Raw genomic sequence first — 14,677 nt, 5'->3', positions numbered from 1 at the left:
TTTGTCATGTATATTGTATTGTTTCCCCCAATAACTCCAAAAAAACAGGTTGTATTACTTTATTTTTTTAAGCAACAGCATAAACTCTCAAAGCAAAAGTACAGGTGCATCCCAATAATTTCTATCACAAGATGACTTCTAAATCTGAAATCATTAGATTAATTACTCTTACTTTAAAGGAATATGGCTTCCTGCTAATGAAACCTTAAACTTTATACCAGTTTTTCCTTCCACTCACCTTTCCATTTTTTTGTGCTTTAACACAATGAGCAGCCAGTTTCTTGAACAGCAGTCTTTTGGGGTGTAAAACCTCTTAAAGCCTTCCTTGTGTAGTTACAAGTCCAATGTACAGCCACGTTAAACACTTGTACCGTTGTGTTCAAATAACAGTCCAACTGGTAGGGATCATATATCATCACAGTCCTACCTGCGATGGACAGGCAACCTGTCCAGAGTGTACCCTGTACCCTGCCTCCTGCCCATAGAGTGCTGGAGATAAGCAGTAGAAAATGACTGAGATCATATTGAAAATAATTTACTAGTACATGTAGTAGAGTCATGGAAAACCAACAGAACTAACATTTATATGCATGCCCCTGAGTCTGTAACAGAATACATGAAAGTTGTGTTCAAAATAATAGCAGAGGGGAGTTCAATTACTGTGGTCATTCATTCTGTAAAGAAACTGGTGTCATTCAGGAAGGATGACAGCAGCACATGTACATTTCTCACTGCCACCGGACAAAAATGGGTCGTATCAGGCATTGTTCAGAACGAACAGCGTACTTCAATTAAGACATTGATTGGAGAGGGTCCAGAAAGTGATCTCCAATGCTTTAAAATGGAAAGCATAACCAGAAAGACATGGAACAAAAATAAAAGAAAGTCACCACACTTTAATTTTAATTTAAAGAGTAGCAAAAACCCAACGAATGATCAGCTCCAGGTTGATCAAAGAAGGTTAGAAGTTATCGGTGAGTACTGTGATAACTAGAACGAGGCTGTGTGAAGCTAATCTGTTGGCAAAGTCCCACTGTTAAAATGGACTGAAGAGGATGCAGTTTGCAAAAGAACATATCAAGAGAAATAAAACATTTTATGGACTGATTAAAAATTATTCTCTTTGGGTCCAAGGGCAGCAGACAGTTTATCAGATGACCTCCCAACTCTGAACTGAAGCCACACTACACTCTGAAGACTGAATCATGGTGGTTCAAGCATCATGGTATGGGGATGTTTTACTCACTATGGTGTCGGGCATATTTATCACATACAAGGGATTGTACATCAGTTTGCATAAATTTTCTAAATACTTGAAAAGGTCATGTTGCCTTATGCTTAAGATGAAGTGCCATTAAAATGGGTGTTTCAACAAGACAGCGACCCCAAACACACCAGTACGAGAGCAGCATCTTGGTTCCAGACCAACAAAATCAGTTATAGAAAGGCCATCCTGATTCCCGGACCTTAATTTGATTGAAAACCTCTGGGGCGACCTCAGAAATGCAGTTTCTGAGGCGAAACCAAGAATTGCAGAGGAATTGTGGAGTGTCACATCATCCTGGGCTGGAATACCTGTTCACAGGTGATAGATGTTTAACTCTATGCAACTCAGATGTTAAGCAGTTCTCAGAAACAGCGGCTATAAAACTACATATTGGTTTAATGATTTACAGGAATCATAAATCCAAAACATTTTTCAGTTCATTCTGTAAAAATTAGAGTTTGTAAAGAAAAATACAGTCACTGCTATTTTGTTACAGAGCTCAATGTTCATTTTTCTTTCTTCACAGTTTGATTTAGAATATAATGTGCAGTGTTCCCAGTACATGGAAATAAAAACTATTAGAAGTATTTTGAGCTTTACTCACATTTTTAAACACACTGCTATTATTTTGAACACAACTGTAGCTCTTCAGTTGGTGAAATACTCCTGCATTCTGTTCTTTGCCTTATGCTAGCGCCTGCAGCAACTGCATATGTTTGTAACGACAATTTCATTTTCAGCAACCTTAACTTATACAATAGTATTCATCCAAACCAGTAACCATTTTATCTTCATGATCTAAAATTCTCATATGGCCCACACCAATGCAATATTCTGATCTCCAATGTCTAACTAATCTCTTTGATGACATGACTGAAATTTTCAATACGTATCTGCTGAGATGCACCCATATATCTTCTTTCAAGGAGAGGTAAAGAATCCCAAAATTACATTTACAGCAATAGTTAATTGACTTAAATTGACACCTGAAGTGGGAATCTCAACTGCAAAAGTAATTCCAGATAAAATATTTGAACATCTTTAATTATGAGTGGTACATTTATGGTTTTTGTATGATTAAACCTAACAAGCACGGAAAATGAATGTAAAGGCTCTAAATACCAGAACTGTGAAGCCTTTCATAAACACGGACAGACCCGCAGCTTGGTTTACATTCACCAAATGCAATGCAAAAAAAAAGTTTATAATCTGTAAAAGGTTTCTTGAGTGCTGAAAACAGTCAGACGTATGGAATTCATCTGAGCAGATTAATCAGCCAGAAGTAAATTTTCTGGTGCCATGCCTCGAAGACAGGACATATTTTCAGATCTAGTCACAACTCATTTAAGAGCTGGGAGGAAGCTGGTGTTATTGGCTCCTGATTCTTGCATTTCATGCCATTGTTAAGAGTCACAGGATTTGGCAAAAGAGTAAAAAAAAAGAGAAAAAAGATGTGCATTCCAAGGCAGCAGTTCAAAGCAACACAACGAAAGGACATTCAGGCGTTTGACTCAAAATGAAACTGAAATTTAAACAAGCTGACTTTATAGTTGGTAGCTAATTTTCACTTGATCAATATGAGGCTTTGTGTTTGTTATCGAGTCGTTAGAGCTTTTTATCAAAGTAGCTGCTGATGATCTGCAAACAACCTCTGCACATGGCAGACATGAGCGCTGATGTGTAACTAGTAGACAACATTCACAGCCTTACCACAGCATACGTAGGCAGCAAGTTATGATCAGTACAAATGCCTACTGCCACCCACAGGAACAGCGCTGCTTGCCACAAGCTGCCCACAACAGCAATAAGAATGTAAACAAAGCACCAAATGCACAAGAGATGTTGTCTTCCACCTTCCACCAGGACTTTGGTGCCACCGAGTACAACAGTAAAAATGTGTTGTCTCAATAAATAAATGGCCTGCACTTGTAAATAATTTCAAATAAATAAGTCACAAGTAATTCATCTCTTTGGCTCTGAAATTGCAGATGTAATCTGAGATAACGGCAACAGGAGCAAATTAGAGCAAAGCGTTAGACGAGTTTAAAGAAGGGGCCAATCTTTGAATCTTAAGGTAGTCTTCTCACTCCTCAGTACCCTGTGCCAGGGTGTGTCATCAAGCAGTCACATCTTTGGTCAGGAGAGGTTGATGCTGTTGGTAGCTCCTCGCCCAGCCTTGCAGGATCTAAACGTGAAACACAGCAGAACAGTTTAACTCAGACAGGTTTCTATGACTTAGTTCAAGTCATAGGTTTCTATGACTTCCCCTAACCTAGAAACCAAAGGGAGCAATTCATGATAACAGCCTAAAACTAAAAAGTTTGAACATGCAGACTTCAACCATTGTTAGAAACATACTGGGCATCAATGCATCTAGGAGAAAAAAATAGCATCTATAAACATTATTTCAAATGTTATGTAAATTGCTGAACATTTTTGTGTTCTGGTTGCAGATGTCTTCTAACAAACAGAAAGGAATTTATTTATTATTACAATTTATTCAATTTTACACAGCATTACAGAGCAATTCTATATCGCCCCCTAGTGTCCAATTTGAGGCGTCTCATTTTGTTCTGAATCTATCGACATTAGGCTTTAAAAATGTGAAATGAACAAAATTTGGACCATGAGGGAATTGTTTCAAGGAAAGTAATAATGTGTAAATTAGGTTGTTTTTTTTGTGTGCCATTTTTTTGTTCCTCAAGAGCTTTTTGGGACAAACTGAAAGGCATAGATTTCGACAACAGACTCAACTTTATAGGCCATTACCGAGCAACATTAGCGTAGCTCCTAAACCCATCTAGTGCTCCGCTTGACTGTGAATAACAAAAGTAATGAATTTTTGTGAAATAAATTATAACAAATACAAAATCTAAAAAAATAACAAGATATCCAAAGAAATACATGTAAAAGTGTTACAAAATATCATGCATTCATACATAAGATACACATCTCTAAGATACATGCTGTACATCCTTAGGGCACATACATCTACAGTACAGACCAAAAGTTTGGACACAACTTCTCATTCAAAGAGTTGTCTTTATTTTCATGACTATGAATATTGTAGCTTCACACTGAAGGCATCAAAACTATGAATTAACACATGTGGAATTATATACTGAACAAAAAATTGTGAAACAACTGAAAATATGTCTTATATTCTAGGTTCTTCAAAGTAGCCACCTTTAGCTTTGATTACTGCTCCGCACACTCTTGGCATTCATAGTCATGAAAATAAAGACAACTCTTTGAATGAGAAGGTGCGTCCAAACTTTTGGTGTGTACTGAATAACAAACGGGGCCGCAAACATTAGGTATCAAGTTATATCTGAATGCAAATGTCAGAACTTATTATGATACACAGAACAATGTTATTCATTTTAAATAACTCCTACCTAATTTATGATAGTGGCATATATTGAAACGTTTTTCTCAGTAAATATATTTCTATTGACATAATACTCCTATTTGTTCTATTCAAACCTTCTGCTATGGTTGCAGAATCAATAGTGTGTCCAGATGTCTGTGCTGAAAACACATTGTACATTTCAATTTTTTCTAAGTCGTTGCAGAACGATTTAAGTCCACCCCTTCGGCCTCCGCTAATATTAGCACAACATTGAAGCCCCGTGACATAATTGCTTCTTCTAGCATATGACTTTCTTCTTCAATTATCTAATGCCAACTGGATGTAGGTTACGCTTTAGTGGCCAAAATGAAGTGACCGATTGTTGATGATTGACAGTAAGCTTTCGATTTTGTTCTTTCCTCGCATCGATTCATTATAGTCAACATCCGCATCAAGACATATCTTACAGTTGAAAGATGTCCACAACTCAATTCCCTTTTTGTCACTTGTCAACAGGGTTCCCACAGATTCTCCATTCCAAACTAATATCGTATTCTGCTTTTGTTGCACCTGTTTTCTGCATGCATAATTTTAGGTGCAGAAAATCTTTTTTTTTTTGCAACTGCAATGGAGCTTATAATATGGGGTTCTCAACGTCTACCTCACACTGTCACAACTTTGTCAATATTAGGCTTTGAAAATGATTGACTATGAGGAAATGGTGAAATGTGTCTAACCAGAAGTTGCATTATAGTTGTGCCAAATTACTCGTCGCCTTCTGCTTATCTGGGACCAGGTCGCAGGGGCAGCAGTCTCAGCAGAGACACACAGACGCCCCTTTCCACAGACACCTCCTCCTGCTCCTCTGGCAGGAGCCCGAGGTGTTCGCAGGCCAGCCAGGAGACATAGTCCCTCTCAAAATATATCCGATATTAGCCTGATATTTTGTCACATTTCAGATCATTTTTGGGCTATTTTGGATATACAAGATACAGTATTTCCTATAAATTGGTATTAAATGTTTTTACATGTGAAACAACAGTGCAAATAAAACCCTTTCCATCAACTGAAGCACAACCACTGTCTACCATCAGCATCTAAAAATTAGACGGTACCTGAGGCTAAAACTTTAAATTCAGGCCAAATTGTGACCTTATTTAATTTACACAGAAGTATGTTGCTTGCTGTTTTATAAAAACACAAATTAAAGTCTGCAAAGGCAATCTTTTTCCATACTTGTCATCGAACTGGAAACTGCTAAAAGCAAATTCATTCTGTATTCACTCTTTTCGAAACTCTGTAGAAACAACATACTCACAGATGATGACATGAATTGACCTCAAAATAAGCAGTTACTAATAAGAGGTTACTAATGGTCAGGAATAAAGTGATTGGAGTTTGAGCTTAAAAATAAAATGTTGTAATGAAACAATACCGTCTACTACTATTTTGTTACTTGTTGCATCTACATAGATTTTAATCTGTAAAAGGGAAGAGCCATACAATTTGAGGAACTACTGCACTTTGAGGCCAAATGTTAAAACTAATGATAACATGGGGTATATGTGTTTATGCCGTCTAAGACTGCCTTATCCTAATCTCTGTAAATACAGAGTGATTTTATGGTTTTGTGGTTTTATTAAGCAATGTTTTCATTCTAGATTTACATAAAAATAAATCCAGCTAATGGCGTTCCTCTTCAGATTTCATAGTAAACACCTTTCACACTTGCAGCGGACACTGTAACACAGAGTGTTTGCGCCTCCTACCCTTGTGTCCTCTTCTCTCCACAAAAGCTCCTGTTCAGCCTCGTGAAGCTCCTCTGCAGGATCATACGTGTAAACAGGTAACAGCTGATGGCGAAGTCTGTCGACTCTAAGGCAGAAGATAAAGCGCAACGTTAGTTCAATAGGTCACACTGAGGAAGTGGGATGAAGTGATCAAGTTGAACCACTGTGCCAGCTAATCAATACTATTAGTTTGGTCTCACCTCCTTTTCCTGCGTAGATACACAATCTAGAACAAACAAAATAAAAAGTGCATGAGAGCTGCATCTTTCTTCACCTTAAATGAACACAAATTCTGATTAACTACTTACCAAAGCTGTAGCAATTCCAGCAATAGTTATAAGGAGGAGTGGCACCAGCACATAGCTCACCGGCACACCCCCATCTTTGTGGGCAGGAGGCTGAGTGGTAGTGCTGTTCATTCTAATTACCGTTCAAGGGGAAAAGTGCCACAGGGGTCCTGCTTGTGTGTGGGATCTTTGTACAAGCACCAGGTCCACCCTCCTCCCCCTGTTGACACTGAGTTGCAGCGGCTCTGTCGTCAGGCTGCCCCCTTGTTTATCCCTCATCCTCGTCGTTCATGTGACTTCCACATGGTATCACTGCCCTCCCTAATCAACGAGCAATCTGAGGGAACACAAAATGGAAATAGTCTGCACACATTTACCTGCCTGTCGAGGAAAGCGTAAAATACAAAGAGACAGAAAGAGTAGTTGGAGAAGCAATGATGGTGCGTTGACTATTGGGAAAATTTGGTTAAATGCTTCAATATTCAAACAGGCCAACGTTAGCAAGTCGCATTTTACTGATTTGCCCCAATTAGCAGTTGGTAAACAGCGCAAGTCATCTAAACCAACGCATCCCTTATCTACCACTAAAACATCTCATTTAATCTCCACCTGACAGCTGTGATAATAGTGTCTTCAACGTTACAAATAATTTCTGTTTAGCTACTGTAACTTGACGGTGGGTCCGTTGCAGCATTGCGCAAAAAGCTGATAAAAACTGTCATAAACATAATATTCTCGGTCAGTAAGACAAAATACACGGCGTACTCTAACGTTTATTATTCATTTTAGGTAAATTCTTACTCACTCTGCAGTATGAAAAGCCTTCCTGTACGTTTCGCAGCCTCAGACAGACGACCTTTCACTACCAATAACAACAATGTAAAAGCTTCCGGTTAGAACTCTTCAGAATAAAAGCACTAGAATTTCATGACGGAAAATAAAATAAAAGTAATTTTAATTAACTGTATTTTATTGTAATTGTATATCAATGACCAACACAAAGTAATGTAATTTATATGCATTTGTGCTCACCCGCCAGCAGGAGACTGAAATATTTGCCCATTCTTCAGAAAATAGTACAAGGTCAGTCAGATTTGATGAATCCAGTACAAATTTTCAATTTGACATAGGTCTGGACTTTGACTGGGTCAAAACATAATTATACTTTGATCTAAAACATTCTATTGTAGCTCTAGTTGTATGTTTAGAGTTGTTGTTCTGCTGGACATGAAGTTCCCCCAAGTCTAAAGTCTTTTGCAGCCTCCAACAGGTTTTCTTCCAGGATTTTCCTGGATTTTGGTCCCAAAACATTATTTTCCCAGGCCAGTCTAAAGAAACTAGGATGAGACTGAAACATGCAACCTAGCAGCCTTGAGCACAGTGCTCATTATCATCTGCAGTGTTGTTTAAAAATCAAATTGTGCTGGATAGTTTTATCACTTCCAATATAAATTGTTTTTGTTATAAAATTTTTTTACTCAGATTCAACCTGCTTTGAAAAGCAAACAACAAAAGTCAGTTAAGTGATGTAATACATTAATCTCATAATCTGTTTGTCTAAAAAAAAATTGTATTTACAGGTTTAAATAGAAGAGTCATAGAAATGAACCACCTGAGAGGTTTGACTGGGTTTTCGGTGGCTACTGTAATGAAAGGGAAGACCAATATTGTTTCAACAGCTCTATAACAGTTGTTCTGTCTCATGGCTATTTTTCACAATTAAGACAAATAAATAATTATGAAAAGCCAAATAAACAAGTTATGCCACATCGTCTCATCTCAATATTAGCTTCTTTGTTGGTTCCCTTTCTGGCAGCACTGCTTTCGGTAGTTTAAAAAAACAAAATAGAACAGAAAGCAAATTGTTCTGCTATGATTACTACCCCCAACCACCCCCGACCCAGAGAAGACACTCTTGAAGGCACTGATTCTCATCCCGGCTATTCGCACTTGGCTGCGAACTGCTCCAGTGAGAGCTGTAGATCATGAGCTGATGAAGCCAATAGGACCACATCATCGGTAAAAAGCAGAGACGCAATCCTAAGGCCACCAAAACGGGTCCCCTCAACACCTTGGCTGCGCCTAGAAATTCTGTCCACAAAAGTTATGAACAGAATCGGTGACAAAGGGCAACCTTGGCGGAGTCCAATTCTCACCGGAAATGAGTCAGACTGCCAGCAATGCGGACCAAGCTCTGACACCGGTCATACAGGGACCTAAAAGCCTGTATTAAAGGGCCTGGTACCCCATACTCCCGGAGTACCCCCCACAGGATTCCCAGAGTGACACGGTCAAACGCCTTCTCCAAATCCACAAAGCACATGTAGACTGGTTGGGCGACCTCCCATGCACCCTCCAGGAAACTTGCTGAGGTTGTAGAGCTAGTCCAGTGTTCCACGGCCAGGACAAAAACCACACTGCTCTTCCTAAATCAGAGGTTTGCCTATCCGACGGACCCTCCTCTCCAGAACCCCTGAATCAACCTTACCAAGGAGGCTTAAAAGTGTGACTCCCCTATAGTTGGAACACATTCTATGGTCCCCCTTTTTGAAAAGGGGGACCACCACCCCGGTGGGATTGTGGAGCCCTTCAAAGTACTCTGCCCACAACATCCCGAGTTGAGGCCATGGTGGATCAGAATCGTCTCAAAGCTGTATGGAAGTCGAACTCCTCCCAAGCCCAAGTTTTTGCTTCAAAACCACCCGAACCGCATAGCGCTTGGACTGCCGGTTCCCATCAGCCGCTTCCTGGGTCCCATAGGCCAAAAAGACCCGATCGGACTCCTTCTTCAGCCTGACAGCATCCCTCACCGTCGGATGTCAAACTATATTGTTTGTAAATGAGTGGGCTTAAATGACAGAGAAAACTGTCCAGTCCAATGCAAATGACCTATTTCAAACACTAGCATTGTAAATTCTATTAAACAAGAGAAGGATTCACACAGCACAAGACTGTTATGCTCCACATGAGTTTTGGTTTTCTTTTGTGTTTAGTTTTTTAGTTTACTCTTGTGTTCTGTTCTTTCTATTTGGGATTTGTTTCTCATAGATCTCCATTAGGCTTTTCCCCTTGGTGAAGTAGTTTCTTTGTGTCTTAGTTCAGCCCCATCCGTGTTAATTAGTGTACCTCCCTTAGTCTCGCTGCTTTCCTTGTTCCTCAGCTGCTCTATATTATCCCCTGATTAACATACTTGGATTCAATGTCATTCTTCACTCTTTCTTCGGTATTTAAGTACCTGGTATTTCTCTGAGCGTTGCTGGGTTCTGTTATCCAGTTAATCCACCTGTTTCTCTGTCCAAGCTCCATGTCCTGTTTTCCTCGTGTCTGGCTGTTAGTTTTGTCTTTTGTTATCATTAAAATCCTTCTCTGCTGCACAGAGTTCCTGTCTGCATGTTGGTCAGACAACCTACAAAACATGACAAACAGTTAGAGTAAGACTCATGTTTATTCATATTAGAATGTTTTATGCTTTGCATTAATATAACATTTAAGATGCTGCTGCTGCTAATGTTATTGCATGAAATTGTACGATGACATTAAAGACTTCTGACTAACACTCCGTTTATTGATATATTATTTTGAAATGAGGCACAAAATAACTCCAGCACTGTTAGTAGTTTGCCACTAGATGTCACTATGCTTGCAGAAATCATGAACTGTGTGTAAATATGGGGAAATTTTATTGGTGGTTAAAACTTTTTATGTTCTTATTGTTTTTTGTTATAAATGATTTGTATGTCATATGTTGTTACATGGTTTTCGAAGCAATAGGGAAAAAACATGGATTCACTAAATGCTTTGCTTCCGTTTTGCGAAAGGCTGAGAACAGGCATTCCGTGGGAATGGTTTTTATTGTATGTAAATGTGTGAAAAAGCATGCAAAAAAAAAAAGCTCTGTGACCCAAGTGATAAAATGAGCAGTTTATAGTGATGGCAGTTTATTTTCTCTTGAAATAAAATTATTGTTCATCTGGATAAGAAAAAAAAAAACAGCTTCTGACAGATGTAGTTGAAGGTCTGCAATAACCCCCTGTTTTCATCCTGTTTGATGCTGAGATGCTTTGACAGGGTGCTTTGTCTTAGTGGAAGCTGCAACTCTGATTTAACAATGAAATGTGCTAAAATAGGTTCCTTGTATCTCAGTGAAGATGTTTCCTAACATTATATGATAGAATTTTACTCTTTTCTAAAAAAAACAAATAAATTAGAACATGTCTTTTCCCCCTCACCCAATTAGGGCTAAACATATGTTTCGCTTAAAAGTTAACAAAATAAAGAAATCTGTCAATGTGGTGGCATCTTTTTGTAATTAATGCCACTAAAAGTGTCTTGCAAAACCTTTCATACCCCATGAATAATTCTTTTACATTTTAAAATTTTACAACTAAAGATTTTCATGTGTAAGGATTGTATATAAAATAACAACACATGGTAGTGCGTGTGATGTGGAAGGAAAATGATACACATCTTTTTTTTATTTACAAATAAAAATCTGAAAAGGTGTAGTGTGCATATGTATTTATGTCCATTTAGTCTGATAGACCAAAATAAAACAAAAGCATAATCAGCTGCCATCAAAAGTCACCTAAATCAATCCACCTGTTTGTGATTTAATCTCATCATAAATTCTTAAATAGGCATTTGAAGTCACTTAGCGGTTTATTAGATAACATCAGTGAACAAATATTATCATGAAGCCCAAGAAACACAGCAGGCAGGTCAGGCAGAAAGCTGTGGAGACGTTTAAAGTGGAGTTAGGTCATTAATCCACAACCCAAAGCTCTAAACATCTCACAGAGCTCAGGTCAATCCATCATCTGAAAAGAAAAGTTATGGCCCACCAGAAAACGTACGAATACATGGTGACCCGCCTAAACTGACACGCTGGAGAAGGAGATAATTGTTCATAGAAGCAGTCAAGAGGTCCATTTTAAATCTGGAGGAGCTGAATTTAACAGCTCAGGTGGCAGAATCTGTCAACAGGATACGCTGCTAAAGTCTTAAAACCAGGGCAGTGCTCACCCTCCAACCGGACAATGATGAAAAAATTTACAGATTTGCAAAGAAATAAGATTAGAACAAAAGTCACCTTATGTGTTAGAGTCACCTTATGGCAAGAGTTGAAGAGTGATGTTTACAGATGCTCCTTCCAATACGACTGCGCTCAGTTTACGGATGTGCAAAGCTCGGAAAATAATCGAGGCAAAGACTTGCAGTGTGATTGCAGTGAAACGTGGAACTTCAAAAGTATTGACACAGATACTGTTTATTTGTGAAAAATAAAAATAAAACTCAATAGTTTCCTTCCACTTTACAATCATGCAATAAATCGTGTTGATCCATCACATAAAATCCACATAAAATACATTTATATTTTTTACTGTAATAAGTAAAAATGTGAAACAGTTCAAGGCACAATAATACTTTTTCAAGGCATTGTAAATCAGCAAATTAAACAATCAACAGGTGAGTATAGCGTTCTTTTGTTTTTGAGTGGATGAGTCAGTTAGCATGAGCAACCCCCCACCTCCCCACCCCCTCACCCCCCCACCCCCTTCCCCCAGCCCCCAGCTCCCCTCCTCCTTTCGGGTACAGAGAGATGTGGGCGTGGTTTACATGGAAAAGAGGAGAGGAACACCGCCTCTCAACGTGATCATTCTATTGGTTGAAAAGTGGAAATCACATTTAACTCTCTCGCCATCAATTTTTTCCGTATTATTTTATTTTTTGAAATAACAATGTAAATAAAAAACAATCGGTTTGATCAACAGTTAAACGAATGATACCATTAGCAGTATATTCATTATAACAATAATATTTATATAATAACTATATAATAATGATATTTTGCATAGCTTTCCAACGTTTATATGTGGCCAATTCTAAGAGGAGGATTTAGAAACCGCTTGGCTAACTCTTCCCCACTGCAGTCTATTTCTGCCGTCCATTGAGAGTAAAAGCTGGGCCATCCCCCCAGCGCGCGTCTGTGCCGTGGAGCTCCCCCTTGCTGCGTGCATCGTGATCTCGTGGATGCAGAGTCTTGCAGAGAACGCAGGGTCACCTTCTGTTGTACTGCAAGGGGAAAATACGCTCTGATTCGCAGCAGATACTGTTGGGCAGCAGCAGAAGCAGCATCTCTGGTAAGTGTTTACTGGCGGCTACGTCCTTGCATCATATGGAGTAGAAGCTGAGCATCCTTTCAGCGAAGGGCGAGATGGAGACATTTGCAGAACTCTCCATCATGTTGGCTGGCGTCTCGCTGCTGCTTCTATTGCAGCAAAAACCCGACAGAGTACAACAGATTCTGAGGCGATTCTGTTCGCGTTTTGTAGTTTGTGATTATTCATGCGTCATGTTACATGATGTACCGTTGTTTGCATACGCCAAGGGGGAAGACGGTCCATCTCGCCTCGCCTGGAATTAATGTTGTACGCTTTGTTGACTAGTCCAATTTTGGTTTACTCCACGTAATGTCCTGGTTTTAGCCAAGATTGTACAATTATTATATCATTGTTTTTACTCGCCATCGCTTTCTGTTTACAATAATAATTAGGATGTGCAAATTTAACCATATATATAAAACAAACGTGCGTTCTGAGCAGAAAAATGTAGCTCAAAATTAATTTCATACTAATTTAATATGTAGGTGAAGGCGATGTAGTCAAGGCTTTATTTGCCTGCCATGGCTTAACAAGACAATCAATGTGAATTTGGATCAATCAGACATTGCAGCCTACTTTAAATATAAAATGGGCTGAATAAGTGTAGATGTGCTGCTTAGTGGTCATGTAGTTGTGTATTTGAGGATTTCTTGAGGGAAATGGACGCGAATGTTAATGAGAGCACTCCGCTCGGCTCTGCCGTTATGTAATTGGTTGTCACAGCAAAGCGAGGAGCCATCTCTAGCGTCATTGTTTTCCCTCTGACAAACCAACGGTGCCACGGAGGAGGGGCATCCCGCTTTCTACATGGGATTAGGTGCATGTGGTCCTTTCTAATCATTCATCAAATCTGCTACCAGGCTGAAACACATCTCTCTTCCCAGCTGACTGAAGTAGCTATCTGATTACAACCTTCAGGTGTTTGGCATCCCCAACTGTGATGGTGATGATGAGGAGGAGGAGGAGGACGTTTCGGGGGCTTGTTTATTGTGCTGCTTGCTGCATTAGGTTGTAACATCCCCCTCAAACCCTGTAGCTGCTGTCAATATTGCTTAAGGTCAAGAATGTTAGTGTTAGTATCATGATGTGGGCTGTTTTGCTAGTGTTTGAACAAAATGGACAGAATGATGGAGAATGAGGACCTGTTTTTTGTTTTTTCAGTTTAACCTCAAATCAGTAGCTAGACCACGCAGCTGCCATTATCTCCCAAAACATCCAAGCACTGACTCAACCATGCATGTCCCTCTCTGCAAGAGAATGCATAACCGATGTGAGGGCCAGGACGTGTTTGTTAAGCTAGGGACTGTTGAGGTGTGCTGGGTTCACATATGAAAATAAACAGGCATCAGCCGTGGATCAGCTTCCATTACTCTTTACTTCATTCCCGTTCTCTTTATCTTTCTTCCCATCATACAGCATATTACACATACACAGTCAGAGCTCTCCCTTCTGGGCTTTTCATGTAAAAGCACAATACAACATTTTCCTTTTCCCAGAAGCAATTTCTTACATGTTGCATTTAAACAGCAAAACTCACTGCAGCAAACTAAGTTTGTATTTCAATGAACCAACAGTAATATGAAAAGTACATGAACCGTATTAACTAAGATCAGAATAGTCCTTTAAATGAATGACAGCATTATTATAAAGTAACATTTTCACTGGCAACCGTAATCATCATTGTATGAACTATTTGTTTTACTGTATTGTACATTAGCAGAACAGTAGTACCTCTTTACTGGTCTTAAAGAACACTTATGCCAGTTTAGTATTAGTGGTTTTCACATTATCTTACAAAACATGTTAACCACCTTGGTGCA

The 14,677-nt window shown here is 39.1% G+C and overlaps 2 protein-coding genes across 2 annotated transcripts in view; one reads left to right on the top strand and one right to left on the bottom strand.

Moving 5' to 3' along the window:
* Window positions 1-45: 45 nt before the first annotated feature.
* Window positions 46-7,587, bottom strand: smim29 (small integral membrane protein 29). The gene is made up of 5 exons (XM_047374447.1): window positions 7,502-7,587; window positions 6,718-7,033; window positions 6,610-6,635; window positions 6,389-6,494; window positions 46-3,452 (listed from the first exon to the last, which is right to left on the bottom strand). Exons 2-5 carry the CDS (start codon window positions 6,826-6,828, stop codon window positions 3,384-3,386), a joined length of 312 nt encoding a protein of 103 aa, XP_047230403.1. The 5' UTR covers window positions 6,829-7,033; window positions 7,502-7,587; the 3' UTR covers window positions 46-3,383.
* Window positions 7,588-12,597: 5,010 nt separating this feature from the next.
* LOC124873637 (protein kinase C and casein kinase substrate in neurons protein 1-like) overlaps window positions 12,598-14,677 on the top strand; it is a 63,716-nt gene continuing 61,636 nt past the window's right edge. Inside the window, exon 1 of the mRNA XM_047374415.1 lies at window positions 12,598-12,836. The gene's annotated coding sequence lies outside the window, so the exon portion shown is untranslated. The remainder of the gene's footprint in view (window positions 12,837-14,677) is intronic.

The sequence above is a fragment of the Girardinichthys multiradiatus genome, chromosome 1 (assembly GCF_021462225.1).
Source record: "Girardinichthys multiradiatus isolate DD_20200921_A chromosome 1, DD_fGirMul_XY1, whole genome shotgun sequence".
NCBI lineage: Eukaryota > Metazoa > Chordata > Actinopteri > Cyprinodontiformes > Goodeidae > Girardinichthys > Girardinichthys multiradiatus.
The sequence above is the reverse complement of the archived record's forward strand: the minus strand, read 5'-3'. Positions and strand labels throughout refer to the sequence as shown.

Bases quoted from the DNA above. Each gene is read 5' to 3' on its own strand.
- smim29 (XM_047374447.1), bottom strand. From the start codon at position 6,828: ATGAACAGCACTACCACTCAGCCTCCTGCCCACAAAGATGGGGGTGTG. The intron at 6,636-6,717 runs GTAAGTAGTTAA...TGTTTGTTCTAG, and splicing joins CTGGAATTGCTACAGCTTTG to ATTGTGTATCTACGCAGGAA. The intron at 6,495-6,609 runs GTGAGACCAAAC...CTTCTGCCTTAG, and splicing joins TATCTACGCAGGAAAAGGAG to AGTCGACAGACTTCGCCATC.